Here is a 14796-nt window from a genome sequence, read left to right on the forward strand (position 1 = left end):
AGTACAACCCCACTGCAATGCAGGAATCTTTTGAACCCACGGCCCTGAGATTAAGAGTCTCATGCTCTACCAAGTAAGCTATCCCAGAACTTCTGATGGCGGTGATGGCTAGGGGATACCTAACTCAAGAAGGGGCAACTGAATAAGTTTCCCCTGCACACACAGATATACCTCCTCCTACTTTATATAGTGCACACAGCATGTTTCTCTCACACACTGATAGTCTTATGCAGGCTTACTCAGGAGTGAGGTCCTCCAGCGTTAAGTGAGTCTAGCTCTTGGGTAAATGTGCATCGGCTTGTGTCCTGTGTTAATCTAGAGTAAATTACCCCCTTAGTTTTGTAGGCTTCTCTTGTATGATTCTTTGCTTTAGAAAGAAGAAGTATCTCCTTTTGTAACCACTCTTATTGTAAATATAACAAGGTGGTTAAATAGACTACATCTGTACTAACTGCTATTGAGCTATCCTCTGACCATCTGGGTAGATAGAGCATTAAAAAAAAAATTCCCTTTGTCAGCTTTAACATGTATATGAGAAAGGTGAGTGGTGGGTTAATTAATAGGGAGTGCAGTGGGTTGGTTTGCTTTTTTAAAGTACAGTGGTACCTCGGGTTAAGTACTTAATTTGTTCGAGAGGTCCGTTCTTAACCTGAAACTCTTCTTAACCTAAAGCACCACTTTAGCTAATGGGGCCTCCTGCTGCTGCTGCTGCGCCACCGGAGCACAATTTCTGTTCTCATCCTGAAGCAAAGTTCTTAACCTGAAGCACTATTTCTGGGTTAGCGGAGTCTGTAACCTGAAGCGTATGTAACCCGAGGTACCACTGTATACCTCATTTCTTTCATCGTGAAGGGCAAGCATAAATGGTGTACTTAGGTGGTTGGCCATCCAGGCACTAGCTAAACTGCAGACCTAGCAATTCAAAAGCACACCAGGTACCGCTGTGTCAGGAAGGTAAATGGCGTTTCTGTGTGCTCTGGCTTTCGTCATGGTGTTCCGTTGCACCTGAAGCGGTTTAGTCATGCTGGCCACATGACTCGGACAGCTGGCCACATGCCGGCTCCCTCAGCCTGAAAGTGGGATAAGTATCGCACTCCATAGCCGCATTTGACTGGACTTAACCACCCAGACAGAGACCTGCTTTGCTTCAGCAAGGTATCTCCTTCAGGTACCTTCTGACACCTTGGGTGTGTCCTTGATTATGCCTGTCAGTAAGTTTTGAACTTGCCAGTATTTCAAAGATAAATTCCTGTAAGTAAGAGCATATATGCAGGACGTGGCACTGTGATCTAGCATAATTGTAGACACGTTTATGAGGTAGAGAAAATGGGGCTGATAGCAAACTTCTTTCTTTTGGAAGAAATAAAGTTAATGGTATCAATGATAGTTGGTTCATTGCTAAATCTGGAGTTTGAGTAAGGTAGGGAGTGTGGACCTAGGGGAAAACCTTATTGAGGTGTTCTGGTGCCAAATATGATGAAGTTTGCCAGTTTTTCAAATGCTGCTTCCCCATCACAACATGCAGTTAAATGAAAAAACATCAGTCTGGAGATGGAGGCTGGTATAACAACGCCTAAAATAGAATAACTGCTATTGGGTTCATAATCTTGATTTATGGTAATTTCTCTCACGCATCCCACTTGCAGATGAAAATAGACCTTCATGACATTGTGTTCTTTAGACATGGGTGTGCAAAACCTAGTTTCCAATCCTAGTTGTAGAAAGGTTTGCTTAACTGCAGTTAACATTGCTACCAGCATGAAGTTTAACCATGATTAGGTTTAGACCATGTCTAAAAATATTGTAACCTTTCAGGTTATTCTATTTTCACCTAGGTGTGTTGATGTGAAGGGCAATGGGTGTAGAACTGCTAATCACATAACTACACACTTTAGTATTTCCTTGCCTGAGTAAGATACATCTCATTTCATGGTCTGCTTGGGTTGTGACCTGTGTTCCAGCTATCTTATTTTACAGCTTCTGTTCCAGATAACCTTACAGAGCCATCATACTGATAAGAACAGACCGTTACTTACTGTGACTTAGTGAATGGATTCAGAGTGGTGTTCTAGAGCATTGTTCATGTTAAAGTTCTGTTGTCTATAGTGTGCTTGATATGACAGAAGAAGAAAATGCAAGACACGTTTGCAGCAACTGTTTGGTCATGGAGCTTAGGTTCTTGACCTTGGGCCAGTCTTAGTCTCTCAACATCACCTACTTACTAGGACAGTTGTGAGAATGTATGCAAAATATTCCACCATATATATTTCCCTGAGTTTCCGGGAGGAAGGGCATTTTGTAAACATGGTAAATTATGAGAGAGAGAAGTTCCAGTTATGGTGATACAGTTGTTACTGGATTTGGGATTTCAGTGCTTTGTAGACAGTGAACACATTGCGAATTGTGATATGGAATGGTCATTGTATGCAGCCTGTACACTGAGTAAGGAGCATCTAAACTGGCCTACTGTTTTAGAACTGGTGTATACTGGGGTGAATGTCCACAGCAAGCTGTATTATTTGCCTCAGTCTTTCCTTCCTGGTGGGTGCTTATTCTGAGATTTTGCACTTGAGCTTGCATTTGCTTCTTTCAGAATGTTTACTATGCCAGTGCTAGTCCCCACAGTGTTTCCTCAGAGACTTAAGCAGTGTTAGAAACTCAGATATGTAAGCTAATCAGCAACTGGCATCTTAAACCTAAGTTACAGTCGCCACAACAGTATGTCTAGGCACCTTTATATTTTTTGCAATGACATTTTTTAATTATCATCATCATCAGTATTCATTTTCATTTCTACACTGCTTTATATTTTAAAGAAAAAACATCTCAAAGTGGTTTACAACACATTAGAACATCAACTAAAACAATCCAGGATTAAAGGGAAATATTTCAGATCTTTCTCCAAGTGGCATTTTGCTTCCCCCATATTTGTTTAACTAGTTGATTTATATAGCTGCCCCATAGTAGAAGAAGTCTAGGAAGTCAGTGTGGTGTAGTGGTTAGTGTGTCAGATAGGAACTGGGAGATCAGGGTTCAAATCCCTACTCTTGTCATGAAGCTCACTGGGTGACAGTCACTCACAGCCTCTTAACCTACCTTTGGGCCGTTGTAGGGATTAACTGGTGAGGCGGGTGAGCCATGTACCTATTGGAGGAAAAGGTGGGGTATAAATGCAGTAAATAAGCTCTTCTGCTTAACTGCATAAGAAAGCTGATGGGGCCAGCCAGATGGAGGTGTCAGTTGCCAACCTGGCATCCAGAAATGCCCATGTGATCGCAATTGGACCGGTCCCAGTAGCAAAACACACCTGGACACAAGATATCCTGGTAAGGTGGCTGTCTTGCAACTTTCTTTTTTTCCTTAGAGTAAATCTCTTTCTGTAGAATAAGATCATAAAGAACCATTTTCAGTTTGAGAGTGCTTCGTAATGTTTCTGAGTACTGTAGTCTTTTTGTGCCTTTTCTAGTTTTGTAGCTTACTAGCAATGTGACTGAGCAGATAGTGACATCTATTTCCAGTTCTTTTCTACATCCAGATTAATTTATTGTACACATTCTCAGCAGGGAAAGGAAACAGTTTAATGCATCTTAAATACACCTTTCCTGAACAGTTTGTATAAACTTGCTGGATACTTGTATCCTGTATTAGTCCATAAAATACTAAAAGCATACACTTGCTCATTATGGAGGCATAATGTGTATATGGTGTCCTATAGCACTATGGTAATATGACTACGTAATTCACAATTTCTGGTCAGGCTCCCAGTAACTTGGTAGCTTATATTTCCATTGTCGCTCACGGTGCTCTTAATAGGTTATCTTGCTAGCTCTATTCCAGATAGCAGAACTAACAGTTTATTGCCAAAGGCCAGCTGGTAAAATGTGTATACCACTGTGAAAGGCTTTACAATTTCTGCATTTTTGTATCCTGAGGTACTCTTCATAGTTTTTTAATTCGGCAGAGAAGATTTGATGGTGTGTATTGCCTTTTCCTCTAGGGCTATATATGCTACGGTGAGCTTGACTCTCTGAGTCCGTGATGTTCTTCTAATTGCTTAACTTGTTCCATTCCTGCAGACTTGCTACTGGAGGAATGAGAAACTATTTGACTTTATTATTCCTTTATGCACTTGGGAGCAAAAGTGTTGCATCTGCTTTGTAGTGTTGGCGTAATGGTTTTATTTGCTTTGCATTGCTTGACAAATTATATTTTTTAATTTTGGTATTCAGGGCTCAAGAAAAAGGGGTAGTAGATAAAAGATGCACAGAATGAAATCCTCATAAGCAGCAGCAGCATGCACACTCATAACCCAAAGGTAAAATGGATGTTAAGTCTCAGAATCCCACAAGCTTGGAATGTGCCAGGTTGCTTTTGCCCAGTACAGTGGTACCTTGGGTTACAGACGCTTCAGGTTACAGACACTTCAGGTTACAGTCTCCTCTAACCCAGAAATAGTACCTCGGGTTAAGAACTTTGCTTCAGGATGAGAACAGAAATTGTGCGGTGGCGGCAGCGGGAGGCCCCATTAGCTAAAGTGGTACCTCAGGTTTAGAACAGTTTCAGATTAAGAACGGACCTCCAGAACGAATTAAGTTCTTAACCCAAGGTACCACTGTACTTATTTCCAGAATTTTAGGGCCTGTTCATGTGTGCTTCTCCTTAGGGTAATATCTTCCCTTCGTCCCCTTATTATGAGTCAAAGTTGTAAACTAAACCATGGAAGCCCTGTATTTATCGGAATGTGGGATCTCTCAGTGTCCTTGTTTTTTTTCTACCTGTGGTGAGGGTAGCAAGTGTAGGTATATAATCCTAAAGGCACAATCCTACTTGCTGCAGATAAAATTTGAGGTCAAGTAACTGGCAAAGGCCGCCATATATCAGTCTGAGAACCATATCTACCTTCGTTTCCAGGGATACTGCACTTGCCTTTAAGCTGCTTTCCAGCCAAATTACGCTGAAAAATGTGTGGATACAACAGTTTGCTTTCCATACTGAAGAGATAACACTCCAAAGGAAAGGAGGTGGACAGTTGTGTTGCTTCTGTGTCCTACTTTCTTCCATATGTTTTATTCAGGAACAGCATGCAATCTTATTTTCTCACCGCCAGAATCTTAACAGTCCTTATAAGCAATTTCTAGTAAGGTAGCTGTCTTAGTTTGTTGCAGCAAAAAGAACAAAGAACCTTGTGGCACTTTAAAGACTAACAAATTTATTACGGCGTGAATCATAGAATTGTAGAGTTGGAAGGTACCCTGAGGATCATCTAGTCCAGTCCCCTGCAATGCAGGAATATGCAGCTGTCCCACATGGCGATCAAACCTGCAACCTTGGTGTTATCAGGATCATGCTTTAACCAACTGAGCTATCTGTAGGAGGCCTTGAAACTTCACTGGGCAGCCTAGACTCAGTTTGTATCCTGGTTTCTCTACACCAAACCTTGTTGAGAAGATAAAATGTGGGGTGGGGAGGGAGCCCTGTTCATGCCACCTGAAGGTCCTTGCAAGAAGGAAGGCAGAGTAAGATACACTGGACAGATACTGAGAAATACCTTGCACAATTACAGTTGATAGGACAAAGTAGAATAGCATTTTGGAAGTGGTTGTTCTATGAGCATCTGTTGCCTGATTTCCCTTCAAATCCTTTTTTTACATGGCAGATGTCATTATTTTTGTGTTCCTTTCTACTGCCAGGCCCCCTGTTGCTCAGTCTGGTTTACAAATAAGTGTATTTTGTAGTATTTCTTTAGCTGTTCTCTATATAACACCACTTAAGTTCTTCAGGTCTGCTTAGTCAGAGATGTATGTCTGGTGAAGACACTGCAGGGTGTTCCTGATATTAGGTGATCGAGTCAAGCTGAATATTATCTAGGGAGATGTACAATACCAGCTCTCAAATGTTCTGTCACACTCTTAAGAGAGCAGTCCTATTTAATACTGGGGAGGAAAGCTGGATCTACACTGATCTAAAAAAATGCTAAGGAAAAAAGGTTATATAACTCACAATGCAATTTTCTGTTTACTGCTGTACAGCGCTCCTGGTGTCACATTTTAATAACGCATTTATAATGTTATACAGTAGAACCTCTACTTACGACCACGTCTACTTGGGCCTGGTCCAAGTTGTGACCGCGGCAAACCCAGAAGTAAATACTGGGTTTGCCGCGATTCGCGCACACGCAGAAGTGGCCGCCGCCGTCTGCACATGCGCAGAAGCGCGCTGCCACCGAATGCTCCTGCGCACAACGGCTCTTCTACCAGCAACCCGAATTGACTTACGGATGGACCTCCGGAACTGATTACGTCCATAAGTAGAGGTTCCACTGTAACTCACCAGTACTATATAGATTAGTTCTAAGTCTCATTGAACTCAGTGGGACTTTCTGTTGAACAGTCATATATAGGATTGTCCTGTAAGGGCAAGAAGCAGAACCTAGCATTGAGTTATGTGTTAAAGAGTAGGCTTTATTGTTAGTGACCTGGAGCCAATTTAGCCCCATAACTCCAGTGGTGTGTCTTGAGGGCACCCCTTAGTTTTCTCCCATTCCCCACCATGGGGAAGAGGCAGGCAAAGTACTACATTTGGGAGTGGGGGCACTGTTGCATGAGGGTCCGTAATTCAGTGCTGGAGCATGGGCTTTGTATGCAGAGGTCCCTTGCTTCAGTCCCATCTCCAGTGGAAAGTATTTCAGCAGGACCAGGAATGACCTGTGCACGAGTCTTAGGAGAGACTCTACCAGTCAGAATAGATAGAACAAACTTAAATGGAGCATGCAAGGCAACTTCATAGGAAGGTGAAAGCTGCCTGCATCCTGAAAATGGATGGCCTGATCCTGTGTGATGGGTATACCACAGGTACATGTGCCCCTCTTCCCAGAAGACCTTGCAATGTAGAAACCCTCCCTCCTTGTGTATCTGTCTCATCCTGATGATCAGTATTTTGCTGTCAAGTCATAAACATGTCAAAAGCAAAAGGATCCAGATAACTGGGATATTGTATGCCTGTGTGCATGTGCCAAAATATTTAATAGGTATTCTGGAAAAGTAGTAGCAGCCACAGGGCATGTCATGGTGGATTTGCTCAAGTTTGACTTTAATGATTTTTGACTATGGATTTGGAAGTTTACCATTTGTTGTAACTTGTCTTCCTAGCTTATGCCCTGACAGTGAGCAGAAAGCAAATAGGATGGGCAGCTTTCTAACTTGTATAACTGAAAGTCAAAGTGATATTGTTAAGAGTTTTACATGACAATGATTCCTTTCTACTCATGACTTTTCCCTGCTGTGTCATAATGATTAACTTTTAGGGTAGCTCATAAAGCAGTGCAGAAACCTGAATTTAAAGATGTATATGTAGGTGAATTGCTAAGATATAGGAAAACAGGATAGTTGTTCAGTCAATGGAGAAGCATAAAATGAAGGCATCTGGCATGGACATTTTTGCTATTCTAGTGCAGCATCAAAATAATGAAATCTCAGAATATCCAAGTAGACCTTACATAGAAACTAGGTATTTTCATTGAACAAACAAACAAACAAAATCAACAGCAAAGGCACCACCCTGGATTAAAATTTCAGATAAAATGTATTCTAACATCATGCCATAGTATTCTGTGACAACTGCTACACTTTGCAAACTTGCAAAAATGTGGTACTGGTTCATGGTAATTTAAAATAGGTAGTGATGCATATGGCAGGGTGAACTTAAATGAATTGATAGGGGATTGAAATTACTGTAAATATAGTTTGTAATGTAGGAGTGGATGGGCAGCCACCATACCCAAGCAACATTGTCTTTGCAGATGACTTGTATTATAACTGTAAGCATTTGTGGCAGACTTTAGGCAATCGTTTGGTTGCGGAATAATGTGTTGCAAAACATTAGGTTAGAGTTGCAGTTAGTGTTGGAAATGGCCGTTGCAACTCCACTTATTCTGTAGGCTGCTGTACCTGCATGAGAAGGGTAGATAGAGAGGGGCCTCCAAGTTTCCTACACTATCCTGGTGCTGACTCGTTGAACCATAGAACTTCCTTCAGTGTTAGTCTGATTCTCTTAGGGTTGCTGAGCTGACCTCCTTCCCTCCCTCCCTTCTTCCTCCATGCTTCTCTGCAGAACAGACATACTTGAAATGAAACAGCAAGCATGGCTTTTTGCATATGCTAGATAGGAAAGATCCTAGTTCTATCAAACATATATTTTCTGTAATAAATGTAGTTTTCTTATTTTCCAAACTCTAGAGTCTCAGTGGTGTGGCATCCAGAAAGGGTGCTGCTCCAATAGGAAATCTGTGTTAAGTTCAACTTCTGCCAAGCATTTAAACTCCAAATGCCATCAATCGTAGTTACTCAGCAGCCAGTATAGCAGTTTTTGGATGTAATGTTTGTATAGACTGAACAATTCTTGAAGTGTTGTTTCAAGAAAAAATATAAAAAGAAGAAAATTCCTGGATGCCAAGATCCAAGTTACAGGCAAGAACTATTTGTTGCGAGAACTCCAGCAGAGATTTAAAATCACAAAAATAAGCAGCAAGTTAAAGTGTAGAATGGGACACGGGTGGCGCTGTGGGTAAAACCTCAGCACCTAGGACTTGCCAGTCGCATGGTCGGCGGTTTGAATCCCCGTGGCGGGGTGCCCTCCTGTCGTTCGGTCCCAGCGCCTGCCAACCTAGCAGTTCGAAAGCACCCCCGGGTGCAAGTAGATAAATAGGGACCGCATACTAGCGGGAAGGTAAACGGCGTTCCGTTTGCTGTGCTGGCTCGCCAGATGCAGCTTGTCACGCTGGCCACGTGACCCAGAAGTGTCTGCAGACAGCGCTGGCTCCCGGCCTATAGAGTGAGATGAGCGCACAACCCTAGAGTCTGTCAAGACTGGCCCGTACGGGCAGGGGCACCTTTACCTTTACCTAAAGTGTAGAAATATAGGCTGTAAAACCTTCTAAGTGAGTTTCACAATTTCTCCCTTTAAAAGTTCCTTCCAGACTTTCCCTCTTCCCCCACCCCAGCAAAGGAAAAGACCACATGTTTGATAGATTTACTTACAAACCCTGAGGATCATCTAGTCCAACCCCTGCAATGCAGGAATGGCCATCCAGTCTTTGCGGAAAAAACCTCCAAGGAAGGAGAGTCCACCACTGTCTGAAGAAGTCCGTTCCACTGTCAAATAGCTCTTGCCTTCTGAAAGTTATTCCTGATGGAATCTCCTTTCTTGTAACTTGAAGCTTCCCGAGCAGGAGAAAACAAGCTTGCTTGCTTCCTCTTCCATGGGACAGTCCTTTAGATATTTGAAGATATTTATTTTCTAGGCTAAACATACCCAGCTCCTTCAACCATTCCTTATAAGGCTTAGTTTCCAAACCCTAGATCATCTTGGCTGCCCTCCTCTGCACATGTTCCAGTTTGTCAATATCCTTTTTAAATTGTGGTGTATAGAACTGGAAACAGTATTCTAGGTGTGGTGTGGCCAAGGCAGACTAGAGTGGTACTATGACTTCATTGACCTGAACACTTTGATGCAGCCTAGAATAGCGTTAGCTTTTTTTTTTTTTTGCTGCTGCACCACTCTATGGACTCATGTTAAGCTTGTTGAGCTAGATTCTTTTCACATGTACTGTTGGCAAGCCAGTAGTCAGATTCACGTGTCTTTCCATATATCAGTCACAAAAGTTACACAGGCAGTAAAACGTAGCTTAGTTCCAGAGTGGTGAAAGTTCCTAAACTATTGCTATAGGAATGTGAGAGAGGCTTGTAAAAGCCATGTGGCTGGAGCACTGAGCTTAGACCTCCTCACACATTGAGTTCACAGGTAGACTGGGAGGGAATAAAGGCTTGATTACCTATTTCTAGAGCTGGACAATATATTGGTAAATTGTCAAAAACTTGTGTGGTGTCCAGATCGTGAGACAGACGTTTTGAGCTGGCAATACATGGCTCCAGCTGAAATTGCCTGCAGAGACTTCCTGCCCCCTAGCTAAGCAGTTTAACAAAGACTCGATGGCCCTCTGGCTCACAGTTAAAAACAAATTTTCGGGTTTTTTGAAAGGCGATTAAAATCAAGAATTGCTGAAAAGAAATAAAGCACACATAACTTCTATATGTCTGGATGGGTTTGTTAGAACAAAAATATTTTAAGGATGTGCTAAAAAGAGTAGAGTGAAGGTGCTTGCATGGTGTTAGTAGCCAAGGAGTACCAAAGTGTAAGTCCAAGCTGTTAAGGGCTTTATATAATAAATGTAACAATTTGACCTTCTGGGTTCACATTCTGGGAAAATAAAGATGGTGGGCAGCTGCTGGCAAGTACAGTCGTACCTTGGATCCTGAACGCCTTGTGAGTCGACCGTTTTGGCTCCCGAATGCTGCAAACTCGGATGTGAGTGTGAACGTTCTTTGGAAGCCGAACGGACTTCTGGAACGGATTCCGTTCGACTTGCGAGGTACCACTGTACTTTATTTTGAAGCAAGCCTTGCCAGGATTAAAAAACAGAACAAAAACGCAGCAGCGGCACAATTATCTGGGGATATTCTGGCACCAATGGGAACAGCGTAAGGGACTGCAACTTTAGACAGTGAAATATAAGTAGTGAAATATAAGTAAGTAGAGGGGAATATGGGGGAGGGAATTAACTATTGCCATTAATAACTTTCAGATCTTCTAGTGTGCCTTCCTACCACTGAGAGAAGTTCTTTGACACCTGCATAACAGTGGCTTGATGGTGATGTTTGCATTAGTTATTAAATTGCCATGAAACAGGATGCATTAGTGAGTAAGAAAGGGTTACTAATTAACTTCCTAGTAACTTACTGGATGAGGTGTGTTCCATGAGGACCGGTTCTCTGTGTGTAAATATGCCATATGAGTGAGCAAAGTAGGAAATCTTGTCACTGCTGCTTGAATAACTTTGTATTTTCTATATCTTTCATTTTGTAGTGGCTGTTGCGCCCTATTCTAAAGGGAACATGAGATTTGCTCAGCAAGACAATCAGAAATTCTAAAGGTAAGTAGGTCTTTTGGCACACAGAAACTTTAATGATATTCAAATGCTACCTTTTTGAGCAGAGGGTTTCTGTGTACATGTCAGGAAGGACTTTCTGAAGGTAAGAGCTATTTGACAGCAGAAAAGTTAAACTGGAAAAGTTTTTGTTGTCCCCTTTTCGATTAAAGTAATCATAATTGACAGCCAAGAATCTGAGCTGCCTGTTCCTTGTGCAAAACTACTGCAACACTGATGGTGAAAAGGCAGCATATTGATTTCTGTCAACATAATGCTAAGTACATTTGGCATATTCCATCTCTGAACATAATGTGGTCCTCTTGCATCTTTGTTTCATTCAATAAGAGTGAAGTCCTATGCATGTCTTCTTAGAAATGTGTCCCACTAAGTTCAGTAGGACTTACTTTCAAGTAATAGGATTGTGTACGCTTGCAGCTGAAGACAAGGATTCAAAGTTCAGCATGTTCAAGTGGGCTTTAGGATTGTGCTTCTTGGTAGCAGTCCTTGCATTGCAAACCTCTTTTGAAATGGAGAAGGCCTTCTATAAAAGGTTTCCTATATGGGTTCAGTTTTTTGGTTTGGACATCATTAAAAAGATTCAGCAAAACTATTTATTTTCTGTAGCACTATCTCCATACAATATCATATTATTACAATTCCTAAACACTTGCATTTTCTGATCATTCATTTCACTTTATTAAAATCAGTAACTTTTGGTCTGGTTTAATTCTCCAGTTTTGTGGGTGGGGTGGCATGAAATTAGTATTTTATTTCTCTCTCATATTATTTTGTGTATTCTTTGCAAAAAAAGAAGTGTGCTATTAGTGCATTTTAACTCCCTCCCAATCTCTTCGTAGGTTTTCCTTCAGTGACATGAAATCTTAAAGTGCAGACCAAATAATAATAAAATGGGAGCAAGTAGCAGCAGCGTCAATGAGCTTCCGGAAAACGAATACTTAAAAAAATTGTCAGGACGAGAGAGAATCTCTGAGAATGACCCATTCTGGAATCAACTGCTCTCTTTTAGCTTTAATACCCCAACAAACAGGTAAGGTGTTTAGTAAATGTGTAAAAGATTTTAAGTAGTCTGAAGCTCTTGGGTGGTTGTGACTTTCATTTGCTTGTATTTTGCAGCTAGTGTTTCTAGCCCTCTGCCTGCAGATGGTGCCTCTTTATTTAAAAAGCTCTTCAGCCCAGATACAGTATGCAGCCACTGTGCTTTTTGCTCACCCTCATTCCTTATCTGCTGTAGCAAGCAGGACTCTGATTTTGCCTTTCAGCAGGTGAAAAAAGGGATTGGGTGAAGGGAGTGATAGAATAGTGGAAGGAGGGGAGACACAAGTGCCGCCTTTCAGTGATTTAGCAGCCCTCCCTAGTGACAGTAATAGCCATTCTTCTTTCTGTTATTTGTGGATTAAGGTACTTCCAGGTGTCACAAAAGGAGTTGAGGTAAGTTTACATGCTTGTCATGAACTCATTCACTAATTTGTGGATGTCTTCTTAGACGCTCAGATGAAAAAGCATATTCCTGTTCTTTACAATAGCTATTGGTGTAAATATAGAGGATCTAAAGAGCTTAAAGTGTATTTATTTAATTGTTGAAGTCTTTCTATGAATTCAGCCATATTACTGTATTATTTGTGTATTCCAAGTTCATTTTCAACTGAGAGTTACTTGAGTGTCATGATTTTGGGTTCCCAAGTGGTGCTTTTTAATCAAAACCATTATTCATTTGCGTCTGAGAATTGATTAAAAATGCACTATGTTGTGCTTAGCACTAGATGGTGCTGCTGCATGAGAGGAAAGCAATTGAGAGAGCATGCAAATACTGTAGCTTAATGGACACTTCAGATGTAAAATGTTTTTTACATAAATAGAATTTCCAGGCAGAAAATGAATGCAAATCACATAGACATTATCAAGTGTGTGATGATCTCTCACCTGTCTTGTTTTACTATTTGTTCTTACATGAAGAAGCTGTGTTTGGGTGCAGCTTCCCAGCACACACATGCAGTGAAATAGATATCCATGCGCACTCTTCTCTTTCTTTCACACACACTGATTTTCCTTTAACAGATATGACCATAGTTTTCTGTGACTTCTTAATTGACAAACCATGGTTTGCATAAACATTTGTTTGCCTGCAAGCCGGTTCAGACTGGTTTGCAGGCAAGCTATAGTTTGCCACAAAATACCCTGACAGATGATTATCAGTGTATCAGTGTCTGCACAAGCCTAACTCACCTAGCAGTAAATCATGGTTGAACCAGCCAGATTTTATTTTGATGTCTGCATTAATACATTCTGCTCTTCTGCATCTCTTTACTAGTGAAATAAGGGTGAACTCTTATTCATTTAACTATAGTAATGTGTGATTTGCTTAACAAACTCCTTCCCCCCATCAGTTCTGATAAATACCACAATTAATCATGTATTTTACTGAACAAACACCACTGCTCTGTTCGCCAACTCTTATGGCTGCTTGGCATATAATGTTTCTTCTGTGCAGGTACAGTGGTACCTTGGGTTAAGTACTTAATTCGTTCCAGAGGTCCGTTCTTAACCTGAAACTGTTCTTAACCTGAAGCACCACTTTAGCTAATGGGGCCTCCTGCTGCCGCTGCGCCACCGGAGCACAATTTCTGTTCTCATCCTGAAGCAAAGTTCTTAACCCGAGGTAATATTTCTGGGTTAGCGGAGTCTGTAACCTGAAGCGTATGTAACCCGAGGTACCACTGTATAAGGAAAAGGCCCCATGCAGATCTGTGTTCATTGCTGCCACTTGCCCCTTCTTAACATGTGCACGTGTGTGCTGTCTACATGACCAAACACAATAGTTTATTCCCCCCACTAACTGTACCAGTGTGAGCCCATATAGGGAAAATGATGTGTAGAGACATGGAGTTAACTTTCAAGCAAATATGTTCAGGATTGCAGCCTTATTTTAATTCCCAGTTTGATTCAGTTACCATTTGTGTGTGCTAAGTGCCTTTCCTTCATTCAGCTACTTGCTTGTTGGGGCGCTTGCCCCTCTCCTCTCTAGCACCTATACTTTCATGGTCTGGTACAGGCAGCAACCATTTTCGGTGTGCCCAATTGACATGTGATCGCCGATGCGCGGGTCCTTTTGGGAGAAGACAAAATGGGACATGGGAGCCAGGAATGGAACCCCCGCATGAAATGGTCACCGCCTGTACAGTGGTGCCTCGCAAGACGAAATTAATTCGTTCCGCGAGTCTCTTTGTCTAGCGGTTTTTTCGTCTTGCGAAGCAACCCTATTAGCGGCTTAGCGGATTAGCGCTATTAGCGGTTTAGCGGCCATTAGCGGCTATTAAAGGCTTAAGGGATTAGCGGATTAGCTGCTAAAAGGCTATTAGCGGTTTGGTGGCTTAGAAAAAGGGGGTGGGGAGCGGGAAAAAATCTCAAGACTCGCAAGACATTTTCGTCTTGCGAAGCAAGCCCATAGGGAAATTCGTCCTGCGAAGCACATCGAAAAACGGAAAACCCTTTCGTCTAGCGGGTTTTCCGTCTTGCGAGGCATTCGTCTTGCAAGGTACCACTGTATTTGTATCTTGGGGGGTTAAGGCTACTTCTATGGGCAAGGAAGTAATAAAACCCTTCAGCATGTATATTTCAATGAGCCTTCAACCTGCTTTTATCAAAATAACATACTGTTTCAAACATGTGAGCACATTTTTCTATTTGTACTCTTTCAAAATGCGTTTTGGACTGTGTTCCCACTCTGTTTGGTCATGGCTAATTTTTACCTGCTGTTCCCTCACCCATCTGCTAGGTTGGCCTAATACGTAGCC

The 14796-nt window shown here is 41.8% G+C and overlaps 1 protein-coding gene across 9 annotated transcripts in view; it reads left to right on the forward strand.

The window, feature by feature from the left end:
- The window catches only part of DYM (dymeclin), a 165312-nt gene that overhangs the window by 1938 nt on the left and 148578 nt on the right, over positions 1-14796 (forward strand). For all 9 annotated transcript variants that reach the window (XM_083402821.1, XM_083402823.1, XM_083402817.1 and 6 more), the window contains exons 2-3: positions 10921-10987; positions 11842-12032. In XM_083402821.1, the coding sequence (XP_083258947.1) occupies positions 11893-12032 (140 nt within the window). In that variant the 5' untranslated portion in view covers positions 10921-10987; positions 11842-11892. The remainder of the gene's footprint in view (positions 1-10920; positions 10988-11841; positions 12033-14796) is intronic.

The sequence above is a fragment of the Podarcis tiliguerta genome (genome assembly GCF_965153285.1).
Source record: "Podarcis tiliguerta genome assembly, chromosome: 11".
Classification (NCBI taxonomy): Eukaryota; Metazoa; Chordata; class Lepidosauria; order Squamata; family Lacertidae; genus Podarcis; species Podarcis tiliguerta.